This window comes from Salvelinus sp. IW2-2015, linkage group LG15 (genome assembly GCF_002910315.2).
Source record: "Salvelinus sp. IW2-2015 linkage group LG15, ASM291031v2, whole genome shotgun sequence".
NCBI classification, from domain to species: Eukaryota; Metazoa; Chordata; class Actinopteri; order Salmoniformes; family Salmonidae; genus Salvelinus; species Salvelinus sp. IW2-2015.
In genome coordinates, this window is record NC_036855.1 from 24,975,720 (window position 1) to 24,991,493 (window position 15,774).

A 15,774-nucleotide genomic window follows, 5' to 3' on the forward strand; every position below is an offset into this window, starting at 1 on the left:
AGTCTAGGACCGATAGGAACGTTGACTGAATAATAAGTATGCAGTACCAGTAGCTCATCCCGCAGGTTGAACAGGTCCTCTCGGGCTGACTCGTTGAGCAGTCTGCCCAGAGAGTTGACCCAGGCCTGGGCGTTCTCCTGCACGGTGCGGGCCAAAGGCACCAGGTTCAGCCTCATGATGTGCTCATCCTTCACCAGCGGCTGCAGTGCCACCTCTACGCTGACCCGGGCATAGAACTGCAGCTTCTCGTCATACATGACATAGGAGGGCCTCTTTGCGGCAAACTTCTCCATGACAATGGCCTTGTCCAGCTTCCAGAGGGGCCGGTAGCGCTTCCAGCGATTGAGGTAGCGTCCCACGGCGCTGAGGAGGCGCTGGATATTCTGGGAGACGGCCATGGCCCTTTCATTGACCTGAGGTTGCTGACACACCTCGCTGTAGAAACTGAACACCACCGACTCATCCTCTCCATCAACACGCTGAGGAGGACACTCTATACAGGTGCCATGCATCCAGCGCACAAACCGCTAGTGGGGAAAGAGAGTCACACCAGTCATACACTACACAGGGATGTCTTCTTATATGTTGGTAAACAKGTATGGGGGAGGGGAAGGGTGTTGTGTCCTACCTTGGTGCTCTCTACACAGTCTCTGACACACTGCATGATGAGCTTGTACACCTCACTGTTTTTGGGGTGCAGCACAATCTCAGGGGCAGACAAGATGGTATCAATTTGGAAAAGTGGGGTGTTGCCCATCATGGCCAGGTTAAAAGTCTGGATGTTCCTACAAGAGAGAACAGAGATAATGCACTGTTATGTCCACACCTTTCATCTCAAATCATGAAACATTACCAATTTTTCCATAGCTTACAATACCACAATGTGTATTTGCCTGTACTTAAAGCCACCTGGAAAGAGGTATGCTAAATGTCCCACCTGAGCACCATCTTGGTGAGGGAGTCGAAGACCTTGCGTTCCCAGTAGGTGTAGTACTGGCCCATGCGCTTGGCTTTGCCACTGTTGGTCTGCATGATCAGACTCTCCATCTTGGTGAGCAGGGGGCCAATGGCTGTGTACTTCCTACTCAACAGATTCAAATCCTTCGCCCTCTCTCGCTCGATCAGCTCACAGAACTCTTTCACTCCTAAAACCAGTTACAGTGAGGGAGGGCTAAAATACTGAAAATGCCAGTTTATCAGACTCTCGTTCCCACTTGATGTGATATTTTAGCTTACCCAATGTCATTCTAAATAGTATTGACATTCTGTTTACCTGGAAGGTCATTAGATTTGTCTGGGGCTGGAAATTTGAATAAGTTGGCTGTCTCAATGGACTGCAACTTGGCATCAATGTCCCTCTCATTCTTCTGAATTTGATTGACGAGCGACTCAAACTTAGACGCAGCCTGGGTGCCTCGGTTGATGAACTCAGAGATGCCTTAAACCAGAAAGGACAGATACCTCTGAGTATTGTGACATGTACTCACATTGGGGAACGAAAAACAATGAAAACTTCAAATGCACATTTATTTCATTATATCAGAGCAGAGCGTATGTACCCAGGGCGTTCCAGTTGAGCCTCTTGTATCCTGAGCGCATCACCCTCCTCAGCTCCTGGATCTGCTCGGCCAGTAGGAAGAACTCTGCATCATTCAGACAGTCCATCAGAGAGTGGTAGCGGTTCACCAGGTTCTTCAACCCATCCACATATCTAGTAGAACAGTGTTAAAGCAGGTTAAGACAACTGTGATGAGTACACCAACTGGTTTAGCTGTTTCCATCTGTTGCCACTCAGTGTTGGTTGTGTGGAAATATCACCTGAGGAATTTGTCCTCCTGCAGAGCCACATTACGGGCAAGCTCAGGCACAGAGTAGCCCAATTGTTCCAAGTACTTGGTCTCTGAAATGATCTCCTTCAGCTCCGGGGCAAAATTCATCATGTAACGCACCCCTCTCTCCATGTCACGCTCAGTTGCTGGGCCAGTCTGAGAAAGAAAGAAAGTATGCAGAGATGAGAAAACATAAGGGACATATGACCCAAGAGACAACGTTAAGGAACTTCACAAGATGTTTACAGGATAGACTTGTTCATAAAAGCCTTGCTAGTGAGGAAAGGTGTATTTCATCCTAGGTCCAGCCGCCCAGTGGTGCGTTACTATGTACCATGTCTAGAGGGGGCTGTTCTCCGGTGACGACCCCTGAGCTGTTGACCATGACCAGCAGGGTCCTCTTCATCAGCAGGGGCAGGCTTTGTTCCGTCTCGTCACGCCAGCGCTCATACTTCTTCTGCTCATACTCCTTCATACAGATCCCCACTTCCAGGTACCTGGCCTTGGCCTAAGGAGAAGAAGATGGTGCTGTAAAAAACCTGTTTCAGACAAAGGTTTTTATCCCAAATGGCACCCTATTCCCTATGTAGTGCATTACTTTTGACCAGGGAATAGGTTTCCATTTGGGAGACATACATGTGATGTACAACATGGAGCAATTACTTTGATTAGTTAGTTAGTTGCTCAGTGCTCTCACCGCTTTGCCTGACTCACTCTCCAGCATATCTGTGACCTCCAGGAAGCGGATGATGGTGTGTTTGATGTGGTGGAAGAGAGAACGCTCCCAGTAGATGGCTCCAGCCACCGGGGGTTGGTTCTTATTCAGAGGAGGGTTGTCCTTGCACTTCACAAATATCCCGTTGATTATGTCCACCTATCCCACAACACACAACAGTGACCAAGCTTTCCTAAAGCTCACACCATTACCATGACTCCATCCAGATGCCACATTGTGAATACAAATTATATGATTTGAGTGCGAGTACCTTTTGAACTCTACAAATTATATGAAAAATATACAATTATATATTATAAGCCTGGAGCTAATGTCAAGACCAATCCAATCAACACATTTGTGTTMTTTTCTGTTCTTTTGATGTCCGTTTCCTAAGGTACCTCTTTGCAGTACTGGGACAGGATGTCGTTGAACTTCATCATCATCTGGTTGTTGATGGCCTCTCTGGAGCGGATGTGTTTGAACTTCAGAAGCATGTCGAAGGCTGCCGACGCAGAGCGCAGTGTCTTGAAGGACTGGTCAATGAAGTTGATGGCCTCTCCTTCGATAGCCTGGGTAGACAGACAAGGTGAGAGGAGTGAATCATGGCTTGGTGATGAATGAATGAATGTGGATTCCAAAATTGCTACCAGGATGTCCTGCTGCTCCCACCTGAACCTTGGCCTTGAAGTCCTGAATGACCATCTTCCAACTGCCCATCTTGCGGATGTTGAAGGGGTCAAAGCTGAGCTCCTCGATGGGCACCACCAGGCTGTCTACCCAGCGCAGCACATCGTCAATACGCTTAGGATCCCCCGTCACTGCCTTCAGCTCTGGACCAAAGATGTTATAGAACTCCTCCAAGATCTGCAAAAGTATGTTCCTATTGTGTTTAGCCAGAAGTGAATGCCTTACAATAGGTTTTCAGAAAGTGTTGAGCATTCATAGAACGCATGGGAAAACAGGGTGTGGGTTAGTCATTCAATCAATAAAGGATATGCATGTGATCGGTCTGTTTAAGGTTAGATTGAGAGGATGTTGAGGTGTTTGTCACTCAGGCAGGTTGAACTGACCTGCAGGATTTTGTACAGGTCCTGGCAGATGGAGGCCATATAGTCGGTCTTCTCAAACAGCTTTTTGCGGTCAAACTCCCAGCGTGGGTCTCTACCTGATGTCTCAATCCTGGCCCGCACCTCAAAGTAACAAGCCTTCCACTGGTCCAGCACCTGCTTTCCATCCTGAGCTTTGGCCTTTGCTACCTCCCTCTTGTCTCTGTCCATTACAAAGAATATAAGATTCAAGCCAAGACAGCGAGATACAGTACATGTCATTGTAAAGAGAGGATGAGAAAACATGACTTTCGAATAAAAACATTTAGGGTTATGGATTACAGTTAGGATTTCAAAACTAAGTGTGGAGTTAGTTGAAGTCATGAGAAGAGGTAAGAGGGCAGGGTCAACTCACTTGAAGAGCATGCGGACATTGACGACGCGAGCCACACGCTCAGAGAGCTCCCAGGCAATGCGCTCCATGAGGGGCACCAAGCGTTCGTCCTTGTTGTAGTGGCTGGAGATTATCCACACCATGCGCAGGCCGTTCATCATCAGAGGGATGGTGTCCAGGATCACACCAAAGTCTGCCCCCGTGGCCAGGTTCTGGAATACACAAGACAAATGCTAAGTTGGGGCATGGAGAAGAGCTTACAATTTGGCCTCCGGGATATAAGGACGACATATCAAAATAACTTATTCCATCTTTCAGCAGCAGAATAGTCAGACCTACATCTTTCAATAATACATAGAATGTTTCTGCCATATTGTGAGGTTTGGGGAGAACAAGGTCTCTTTTTCAGGACTATGAGCCCACCTTGAAGTGTCTCTCCAGTGTGCTGAGGAAGCGTACATTCTCCACAGACTCCACGTGGAGCTTGCTGAGCTCGGTCACGGTCAGGTCCAGGTTCTGGACAGTGACCGGGTCAGCTTTGGTCATCACCTCCAGGATCTTCTTCACCACAGGCAGTTTGAGCTGCTCACTCAGAGCACTCAGAATGGCTGTTCGCTCCCGCCAGAAATCTATCTCTGCCATGGGGCCTGGCACCTGGGAATAGGAATGAGTGTAAAACAACGAGAAATAGTAGTAACCAGACATTTTTACTAAAGAAACAACAACAATTTTACTCATTTATTTTCATTTTGAATCATAAAAGGTTTGCATACATCAAATATATGGGCCCAGTAGCCTATTCCATCTCTCTCACCTGTGGTTTCTTCTTCTGCTGCTCCTCAATGACGATGGTGATCTGAGTCTGCCAGTTCATCACACACTGCTCCAGCTTTTCCACCACCTCTGGAGTGGCCAGCAGCGCATCCACCTCTGGCTCCAGGTCCAACTCAGGGATGTGCAGCTTAATCTCACCTGAAATGGAGAGGCCACGGCATTATCATTTACCACATAAACCTTCAGATACAGTTTAAAACACCAGAGAAAACGGGGAACTTGTTACATGACGCATACATGCATTCACACACATCATGCTTACAGAGAGCATGGTAGCTGCTGAACTAATTCCTGACCCTGTTGATGGTTGGGTCCTGTCTGGGAGGAGGAACTATTTGATGGTATGATATACAAACAGACACACACACCTTCCAGCTGCTGGAGAGTCCTGTCGATGTGACCCAGGAACTTGTGAGTGCTGTTAAGTAACTCATCACGAATCATAAGTACCCCACGAGACTCCACAGGCCTCTCATCCTTGTCCCCCTTCCCATCACCAGTTGCCTCCTTATCCTGGGAGGCAGCTGCCCCCTGCTGGTAGCCTCCATCAGTCAGCTTCAGCTGGTTGACAGACAGCATTGGAATGTACACCTGGAATCACCAAGAAACAGTAGGGTAACGATGGCTTGAGACTTAAAGGGCTCATCTGAAACAACTAAGAACAGAACGCAGTGAGCTTTAATGGGACACTTGCAAAGAAGAGTGCATATTATACATGAGTCATAAACATGAATATCCTATCTAACTTGTTCATCAAGTTTGAAGATTTTGTCTCAAGTAGAGTATGAATCCCTTGTCTATTACACACATGGTTGAGCATGTCCTTCAGCATCAGTAGGGAGTGTCCATTCAGCATGCCAATCTCCAACAGTTTGGGCATCAGATTGTTGGCCTCGTTCACGTCAATGGGCTCAATGATGGTTTCTAAAAACAGAAGAAAGAATATATAAATGAAACATTAAAAAGGGTTGTCTTGAATGCTTTCTCTGTGACAAATTAGGGACACACGAATAATAACACAGTGAGTAGACCGGTCTTCTTTTGGTTCCCTTCTCTCACCCACCTTTAGTGTTCCTGAGAAAGTAGAGGATGTTGGATTTCATGAACCTCTCTGGGACATGATTTACTGCTACATGCAGCTCCATGTGGTACACGACTCGAACCTCAATCCTCTGTGACAAAAACACACAATTAGACAGATAACAAGATAGATGTGATTCCATCTCACTCAACTAATATGACCTTCACTTCATGTCTAATACACAGATCATATTATTTGACCAGATTCCAGATTCTTGTTATAGCCTAGCCCTCAAAAACAATAGACTACTATTAAGTGCTATGTATTTTAGAACACCTTGAATCATGTTTGAAAGGGAGGCTGTAGTCCCACACAGAGGGTAAATCTTACAGTGAGGGGAGGCTCATCTTCTGAGTCAGAGGTGCCCTCAGTTTCGTGGGCCTGGGAGTCATCTGCAGGGTGTGTAGACTCTGTCTTTGGGGCATCTGACATACGTGAGGCCTCTGAGTCTCTCCCCTTTTTATTTTCTGTGGCCATACAGAAACAAGTGTCAACATATGCAATGACAGTAAAAGCTTGTATCCAATAATAGGAGGACAAAGGATAGGTCTACTGTATGTATTACGTGTACCACTACACCACCACCAGTCACATTGTATCTAAGCAGATACTACACTAGTAGTACTGACTATCTCCAGGGGACTTGTCTCTCTCAGAAGCAGGTGTGTCACAGGAGGGTTTGGATGACTCTGCCAGGCTGCCTACATCCTCATTCTCAGCTAATTCCGAGGGATCTTTAATCAGAAAACAGAAGTAGAAAGTATTTTAATGTTACACATAATAGTAATTACTAGCTGAACAACTGAAAACATTGTTTGCTGTCACAGTCACTCTTGGTCATGTAGCTAGGTTTAAATCAGAAACCTCTGTTGTTGGTTAGCAAACGTAGCTAACTAGGCTGCTTGGGCCTGCTTTGCTAGCAGAAGTATCACAGGTCTTTTCTCATTTGGGCAAAAGTCCATATTCTACCCTCTCTCCTCCGTGACCCGGAAACCGATAAGTGGCAGAGGAGATGTCAATTAGTTAGTAGGCGAACGGAAGAGTGTATCCTACTGGAGTCTTGAAATCTGCCACACCATATTTGCCATGTCTTTAACCAAAGCCTAAAGGAGTGTGTGCGTCCACAGGCGTGGAAGGAAGCTAAAGTAATTGCACTACCTAAAAATAGTAAAGCACCCTTTGCTGGATCTAACAACCGACCAATCAGTTTGCTGCCTATTCTTAGTAAACTAATGGCTAGAATTGTGTTTGAACAAATACAATGCTATTTTTTAAAGAACAAGTTAACTACTGACTTTCAGCATGCATATAGGGAAGGGCACTGACTCAGATGATTGGCTAAAATAAATGGATAATAAGATGGTAGTTGGAGCTCTATTGTTAGATTTCAGTGCAGCCTCTGATGTTATTGATCATAATTTGTTTTTGAAAAAACTAACTTGTTATGGCTTTACATCACCTGCTATCACATGGTTGGAGAGTTGCTTATCCAATAGAACTCAGAGAGTAATATTCAATGGAAGCTTCTCTATTTTTAGAAATGATTTGCCACTTGTCTTACAAGAAGCTAAAATGACTATGTATGCTGATGATTGCACATTACACATCAGCACCTACAGCCGGTGAGCGCACTGAGACTCTTAGCAAGGTGTTGCAGTCAGTGTCAGAATGGGTAATTAACAATAAACTGGACTTAAATACATCTAAAACCAAAAGCATTGTATTTGGTTCAAAGCATTCTCTTAGACCTAAACTTCAACTGGATTTGTGCAACTGAACAAGTTGAAGAAGCTGAACTCCTAGGAGTAACATTGGATGGTCAGTTATCATGGTCAAGTCATATTGACAAAGTTGTTGTGAAGATGGGGAGAGGTATGTCTGTTATAAAAAGCTATTCTGCGTTTATGACACAAAGATCAACTGTACTAGTTGTTCAGGCTTTGATCTTGTCCCATCTTGATTACTGTCTGGTAATATGGTCAGGTGAAGCAAAGAAAGACCTAGCAAAGCTGCAGCTGGCTCAAAACAAAGCAGCACTCCTTGCCCTTAACTGCACACACAGAACTAACATCAACAACACACATGATAGTCTTTCACTGTTGAGGAGAAATGTACTACTTCTCTTTTTTTAAAACATGCATGTATTTAAAATGGCTAACCACTTGTATAATATATTTGCATACACTTCAAACAGACATACAGTGGCAAGAAAAATGTGAACCATTTGGAATTACCTGGAGTTCTGCATAAATTTGACATAAGATTTGATCTGATCTTCATCTAAGTCACAACAATAGACAAACTCAGTGTGCTTAAACTAATAACACACACATTATTGCATTTTTCTCTTCTATATTGAATACATCATTTAAACATTCACAGTGTAGGTTGGAAAAAGTATGTGAACCCCTAGGCTAATGACTTCTCCAAAAGCTAATTGGAGTCAGGAGTCAACTAACTTGGAGTCGAATCAATGAGATGAGATTGGAGATTTTGGTTAGAGCTGCCCTGCCCCACAAAATTTGAGTTTGTTATTCACAGAAGCATTACCTGATGTGAACCATGCCTCGAACAAAAGAGAACTCAGAAGACCTAAGATTAAGAATTGTTGCCTTGCATAAAGCTGGAAAGGGTTACCAAAGTATCTATAAAAAAAAGTCCACGGTAAGACAAATTGTCTATACATTTAGAAATTTCAGCACTGTTGCTACTCTCCCTAGGAGTGGCTGTCCTGCAAAGATGACTGCAAGAGCACAGCGCAGAATGCTCAATGAGGTTAAGAAGAATCCTAGAGTGTCAGCTAAAGACTTACAGAAATCTGTGGAAGATGCTAACATCTCTGTCGACGAGTCTACAATACGTAAAACACTAAACAAGAATGGTGTTCATGGGAGGACACCACGGAAGAAGCCACTGCTGTCCAAAAAAAACATTGCTGCACGTCTGAAGTTTGCAAAAGAGCACCTGGATGTTCCACAGCACTTCTGGTAAAATATTCTGTGGACAGATTACACTAAAGTTGAGTTGTTTGCAAGGAACACACAACACTATGTGTGGAGAAAAAAAGGCACAGTACACCAACATCAAAACCTCATCCCAACTGTAAAGTATGGGAGCATCATGATTTGGGGCTGATTTGCTGCCTCAGGGCCTGGATAGCTTGCTATCATCAACGGAAAAATGAATTCCCAAGTTTATCAAGACATTTTGCAGGAGAATGTAAGGCTATCTGTCCGCCAATTGAAGCTCAACAGAAGTTAGGTGATGCAACAGGACAACAACCCAAAAGACAGAAGTAAATCAACAACAGAATGGCTTGAACAGAAGAAAATATGCCTTCTGGAGTGGCCCTGTCAGTCCTGACCTCAACCCGATTGAGATGCTGTGGCATGACCTCAAGAGAGCGGTTCACACCGGACATCCCAAGAATATTGTGGAACTGAAACAGTTTTGTAAAGAGGAATGGTCCAAAATTCCTCCTGACTGATGTGCAGGTCTGATCCGCAACTACAGAAAACGTTTGGTTGAGGTTATTGCTACCAAAGGAGGGTCAACCTATTATTAAATCCAAGGGTTCACATACTTTTTCCAACCTGCACTGTGAATGTTTACACGGTGTGTTCAATAAAGACATGAAAAATTATAATTGTTTGTGTGTTATTAGTTTAAGCAGACTGTGGTTTGTCTATTGTTGTGACTTAGATGAAGATCAGATCAAATTTCATGACAAATTAATGCAGAAATCCAGGTAATTCTACAGGGTTCACATACTTTTTCTTCCCACTGTGCATACCCCACCAGACACGCCACTATGGGTTTCTTCAYGGTACCCAAACCAAAGACAGATTTAATGCGTGACTCAGTTATATACAGTATAGAGCCATGTCATCATGGAATGGTCCGCCACCAGATGTTACTCAGGCAAAAAGCAAGTTCAGCTTTAATTAGAAACTCTCAACACGAGTGAAGAAGATAGACTAGACGAGAACATTTGACAGTCTGTAGCTGTGCATGTAAAGGGATCTAGAACTTGACTATCTACCCGAGAAAGTAAGGAGAGACTCCCATCTCAGACAACCGTTGGTGCATCTGAAGTATCTGTCCTAACCAACACTTCACTACCAGAGAAGCTCTACAAATAAGAAGCACTTTCTGACCTCTGGTGGACAACCAGAGCCTTACATCGAGCCACTCCCCATAGACGGATCGATTGGTTTCAACAGAGAGACGACAGAGAAAGACATCTACGAGTAAATATATACATTGCATTTCTTATCCAAATGAGCGGTGGTTCATGTGCAAAGTATTACTATTCCTTTGAGCGTAGGTTCCAAATGTATCCAAGTGTTGTCTCTCCTCTCTTTACCTACCCCTCCCTCTCCATATGTGTAACAAGCCGTCATATCTTGTCAGTCCACTAAGGACTTTTATCTCATGTAAGTGTGTATGTGTATTCTGTGTTATTTAGTTAGTTAGTAAATAAATTATATCAATTTGTGTAGTACTGAATATTCAGAAAGGCTGGGGTTCTTGCAGATCCAAGGATTATGCGACGTTCAGAATGAGACTGATATCGATAAATAATTTATATATATATATATATATATATCTTTGAGTTTAATTCGGGAGATGGTAACTCGTTAAACAACTTTTTCTGTGGTGTCCCAAATTCACAATTAGTTAATTGTTACATGATTAATTTAATCGGGTAACAATTAAACATAGTTGATTCGATAAATAACAGTCATCACATTAATGATAGTCACGCCACGACAGTAGTGAGTGTTGCAACCGAGGACATACGATTTTTACACGCTACAAGCTTCAGCACTCGCCGGTCTTCACAGCTGAGCTGTTRTTGCTCCTAGACGTTTCCACTTCATAATAACAGTACTTACAGTTGACCTGGGCAGCTCTGGTAGGGCAGAAATTTGACGAACTGACTTGTTGGAAAGGTGGCATCCTATGACAGTGCCATGTTGAAAGTCACTGAGCTGTCATTCTACTGCCAATGTTTGTCTATGGAGATTTCATGGCTTTTTGATTGATTTTATACACCTTGTGTCTAAAATAGTCTAATCCACAAATTTGAAGGGGTGTCCACATACTTTTGTATATATAGTGTATTTGACACACGTCGACATACATAAACTACCGCACCACCAGAGGACCAGAGACGCCCAGGAAACATATCAAACTCCAGCCCAGGAACCAGTCCCAACACCCAGTGTGGCCCAGGAACCTGTCCCAACACCCACTGTGGCCAAGGAACCTGTCCTAACAGCCACTGTCGTTAAGCAAGAGACCAGGCCTTACTGGAAGTGTGGGATGAATAAGACTAACCAGGTGAGAACCAGAGAGGCACTGATTCAGCCCCCAGCTGTAAGACTGGCTCAGGACCCACCCAGGAACTGCTCCCACCTTTGGTTCAGGAAACTGACCATCCAGGTGGACATMATTCCTGTGCTGGTCCAGGAACCTCTGGAGCAGGAAACTCTGGCCCATGAACCTCTGGCCTGGGTGGAAGCCTTCTTGAGGTTGCCTACTGAAGGCCTGCCTTCCTGAATTAGATTTTTTATTAGGATCCCCATTAGCTGATACTATGATGTCGAAAGGTCGCTGGTTTGAATCCTTGATCCGATAAGGTGGAAAAATATCATACTAAATGGAGTGTCTCGGATTTACATACAAAATAATACAAAATGCTCTGAGACCAGGTTGCAGCCCCAGCTGTGAGTTTATCATTGGAAAGGCTCTTGCAGAGAGGGGTGCCCTATAACAATCATCGCATTACTCTCAAATTCCATTCCCAACTCGATATTCAATTACTTTACATCAATCTATTTGCAACGATTGCTTTGGTCTAGTAAATGTAATTTGCCTGATGATGCGCGACTGGAGGAGTTTCATACAAGCGCATTTTTGTCCACGTTCCCTCTCCTCGCCATCTCGCCTAGATTACCTTTGACCTTTTCAAAAGGAAGCGTGAGAGGATGCAGGAGTTGAAAAAATCCAACTGAGAAAAGGCCACAGGGTGATGGTGAGTGAATCATTATGCTGCTTTCAAGACAACTGGGAACCGGGGGRAAAACGAGGTCAAATCATGATGTCAGTGATCTTCAGGTAGGAAAGTCGAAGATGTCTGAGTTTTCGAACTTGGAATTCCGAGTTGGATGAMCATTCAAAACAAATKTTCCTAGTCTGAGCTTGTTTTTTCASAGTTCCCAGTTGTCTTGAACCATATAGATAGCTAAATATATTAGATAGATAGACAGATGACTCATCGTTGTATCTGTGCCGTTATAGCGTGAGTCTATGACAGCATGGGCAGCACCATTGAGGCAATCTCTATTTTGAAGGAGTCAATTTTCTTCTTCAGTATTGGCTGATCCCTCCAACAGGGTCCCCAGGAGGGATAAGCCACTGAAGTTGGAAGTCCCACCCAGTTGCCTACATTAAAATGGTGGAAGACCTCAATGGTGCTGCCCATGCTAATACAGCCTTTTGGCCACTAGAAACCTCCATCATTCTCTATGTCTTGAACGCACTGAAGTCAGAGATTTCCGAGTTCCCAGTTGTTTTGAACCCAGCAAAGGATGATGTCAGAGTTTCTGATTGGATATTTTATTTCAGAATGTATTAAAATTWGTTATACTTGAAATCCCAGCTGTTGTCTTGAACCCACTGAAGTMGCACTTAACGCGATTTCCGAGTTCTTCAGAGTTCCAAGTTTAAAGTGGTCTTGAACGCGACATTGGCAACATACGTGTGGCTACTCCTCACTCACGTACCAATCGGAATTTCAACTTCARTCTCTTCCTCGTTGACTCCTTTGAAAAACAGCAGCGTCGATGCYGACTCTTCCTCGGTGACTTCATTCAGAAATCGGATTATTTTCTGCTCTTCTTCTCCATCTCCRCGGCTCAGCAATTCCTCGAAACAACCTGGCTCCGGCAAATAAAAACAGGAATATACCCGGTTTCGGATCCACTCCACCCGCGGGTCGTCGAGGGACATTTTATCCCTCAATTAAGTTACAACAAAGTACTAATGTTAGCTTTTAGCTAGCTAACTTCAAATGTTGTCGTTTGTTGATGTAGCTAGCTACTTGCAACCAACTGACAGCCTCATGTCACTATGGCAACTGGTCAACTTTCTGTGAGCCATGCGCCCCCTTTGGCGCCCTCCAGTCGCAACTTCTGATAGTCTCGCGCGRCACTGGTGTCTGTCGCAAAAGTAACGCCAATGACATTAACATTTTCAGTCAAATTCAACTTTATTCAGTCAGCTTTATTCACCTGTTACATTGACATGTTCACCTTTATCTGATATAAAATAATTCAGCAAAGCCAAAACAGAGGAATGTATGCATACCACTAATATAAGTATGGAGTTAATGATGCGAAGAAATCAAATGTTTACATTATTCTTTAAAATAAATAAGATWAAAATAGACTACATTAGAATAGGTACAAACATTTACAGCAAGCCCTTCAACAAACCACACACATTGTGTAATCAAGGATTAGACGTTAGAGCCATTGCTAATCAGACTTCACATCTAAAAATTAGTGGTCATCATAGTTATAGAAAAGTATTTTCTAACCACTATTTTTACATTACCTAGACATATTCTCAATTGCAGACTCCTGGAGTCCACGCTCCTCGCCTCCTGAAAACCCATTGGATGAGAAAGCCAGAGGTCCTTCCCCTATGAACTTCTCCTCCAATGGGTTTTGAGGATGCGAGTAGTATGCAATTGAGATTCTCCCCTAGTCTCAATTTCACAGCAGCATTTCCCATAGGATCCTGCTTTAGGGGCATCTTTAAGCATCACTAAGATACAGCACATTACTGTTTGATAACACAGCAAGTGAGTTTACAATKAAATGCTCCCCATAATGTTAAAGTTCCATGTTACGTGGTAATCACAATTCAAACAATTAGCTCCTCTTCAGATGGTTTAATACCATCATTAGGACATTTAACCAATATAAAAAAATAAAAAAAAATTATAACTCTTTCTTATTTTTCCATCTTGAAGGTACAATTACCCAACAGCATAAACTACATTCTCCTGCTATGGTGCTACAGGATGGGAATATAGGAAAAAGCTTTGGAGAGAATTGATCTCTGCACTGGTYCAGTGCCTGCTTTTCCTGCCTTATTCATAATCAGGGATTGTTGGTGTCATTAAAKGATGTCTTSAGCTATACTTTTCATTTCCATCCATGGAATGGGCAGTTTAAGGAGTAGTCTTCCACAAAGCGATGGAGGCATAGGAAACATGTCTTAGAACAATTTTGTCAGCATTCAGCACAACACGGTATGCCTACTTTCAAGAGTGATGCACCACTTTTTTTAAGCCTGTCGTAGTCATTCAAATGTTAATTTCTCATTCAAACTTTATCATTCTATAAAACAAAATGTACATCTCTCCCACATTCATCCAAAAATACTTTTCATTTACAAACATGACTGAAGGAGGCTTTTCCTTGCAAAGTTTTGGTAACCCAGAATATCATTCAATTGAAAATAGAGCATGATACGCTGAGATTTGGTTGTACTTAMGTAAGGCAGTCAGTCAGTGCAACAAATAGTAGAAAAAACAACTATGAATTTGGACTGTATGTCGATGAGGCTCAATAGAAGCCYGGGTACCAATATGTTTGTGCCATCATGCCACTCCTTGTCATGTAGGAGTGGCATGATGGCACAAACCGACTAGTACCCAGGCTAGCTATATAGCACTGGATCCTGCTGGYACATTGTGTCAGTTTGCCTCTGGGAGGGCAGAAGCATTGTGTGTCCCATTCACAGCAAGCCATCATGCTCAAAGCTGGAGGGCAGGAGGGAGAAGGCAAATGGAACAAACTTGATTCCAGTCCCAGTGTAGAACTTATTTTGGAACTCCACCCTATGGAGAGAGAACAGAGATCACTGAATATAGAGTAAGCATTAATAAAAGCATTATAAAAGCATGATGTGTTGAATTTTTACACATATTTCCTGTCCTTCACTCAATTCTGCAAGTATAGTGAGTAACKAACCAGTGCAGCCTGAGAGCATGGAGGAAGGCAGACAGTCCCTCCATAACCAGGAGGATAGACACAGTGAGCACAGCGAATATCCCAAACACCGGCACCAGAAACATGATGCCCAGACTGGTGTTCATCCGCAGGCCCAMCYGCATCACCATGGACCACAGCACCTCCGACAGCTCTGGGGGAGCAGGGACAAACAAACACCGTCACATCTCTGATTGATTCATTTTATTTAATAATTTAAAAGAAGAAGGTTGCTCCAGTCAGAGAACATACATAAATAATKATCCTCTCTCAATATAAAATGCACTTTAAATGTTTATCCTTCAAAGATGAATACAAATAATAAACATTTGATGTGGTGTGGTGATACTCACGGGCATGTGCCAGACTCAGAGCCCAGAGGCGCAGGTAGGAGGCTGTGTTGGAGATGCAGCCCAGGCAGTACTCTATGGTGTGAATAGACTGGTGCAGGAACATGTCCCCAAAGTCAAACTGTAAAACACAACACACAGACAGGAGGACCTGTTACTTTCGGGACCCATAGTGTACTGATGCCTGAATGAGAGGCTAGTGGGAGGTGGTGATTGTGTTGTCATCAGCTAACCTCCTCTTTCTGCTGCTCTYTGCTGGTGGAGAGGTCACTGGGGACACTGCCCTCCTCCATGTCATTTTCCCTCATCAGGGAGAGCTCCTCCTCGCTGTGCCGCCGCACACGCTCATAACCCTGTTGACACACACCACACACTCTGCATATTAAAACCGGAGCACACTTCTATAAACAGACTACACACACACACACACACACCACCATAGACTATGTTACAA

At 43.7% G+C, this 15,774-nt stretch overlaps 2 protein-coding genes across 4 annotated transcripts in view; both read right to left on the reverse strand.

Moving 5' to 3' along the window:
• The window catches only part of dnah10 (dynein axonemal heavy chain 10), a 47,819-nt gene extending 42,417 nt beyond the window's left edge, over nt 1-5,402 (reverse strand). The window contains exons 1-15 of the mRNA XM_070447047.1: nt 5,190-5,402; nt 4,802-4,959; nt 4,411-4,641; nt 4,009-4,199; nt 3,618-3,816; nt 3,217-3,411; nt 2,946-3,116; nt 2,527-2,703; nt 2,164-2,337; nt 1,819-1,985; nt 1,560-1,711; nt 1,274-1,438; nt 938-1,145; nt 629-785; nt 48-527 (exon numbers count right to left, since the gene is read on the reverse strand). Of these exons, the coding sequence (XP_070303148.1) occupies nt 48-527; nt 629-785; nt 938-1,145; nt 1,274-1,438; nt 1,560-1,711; nt 1,819-1,985; nt 2,164-2,337; nt 2,527-2,703; nt 2,946-3,116; nt 3,217-3,411; nt 3,618-3,816; nt 4,009-4,199; nt 4,411-4,641; nt 4,802-4,959; nt 5,190-5,400 (3,036 nt within the window). The 5' untranslated portion in view covers nt 5,401-5,402. The remainder of the gene's footprint in view (nt 1-47; nt 528-628; nt 786-937; nt 1,146-1,273; nt 1,439-1,559; nt 1,712-1,818; nt 1,986-2,163; nt 2,338-2,526; nt 2,704-2,945; nt 3,117-3,216; nt 3,412-3,617; nt 3,817-4,008; nt 4,200-4,410; nt 4,642-4,801; nt 4,960-5,189) is intronic.
• A 7,757-nt stretch (nt 5,403-13,159) lies between these two features.
• The window catches only part of LOC111974253 (V-type proton ATPase 116 kDa subunit a 2-like), a 32,206-nt gene continuing 29,591 nt past the window's right edge, over nt 13,160-15,774 (reverse strand). For all 3 annotated transcript variants that reach the window (XM_024001922.2, XM_070447046.1, XM_070447045.1), the window contains 4 exons: nt 15,554-15,673; nt 15,324-15,441; nt 14,953-15,124; nt 13,160-14,819 (listed from right to left, as the gene is read on the reverse strand). In XM_024001922.2, the coding sequence (XP_023857690.1) occupies nt 14,717-14,819; nt 14,953-15,124; nt 15,324-15,441; nt 15,554-15,673 (513 nt within the window). In that variant the 3' untranslated portion in view covers nt 13,160-14,716. The remainder of the gene's footprint in view (nt 14,820-14,952; nt 15,125-15,323; nt 15,442-15,553; nt 15,674-15,774) is intronic.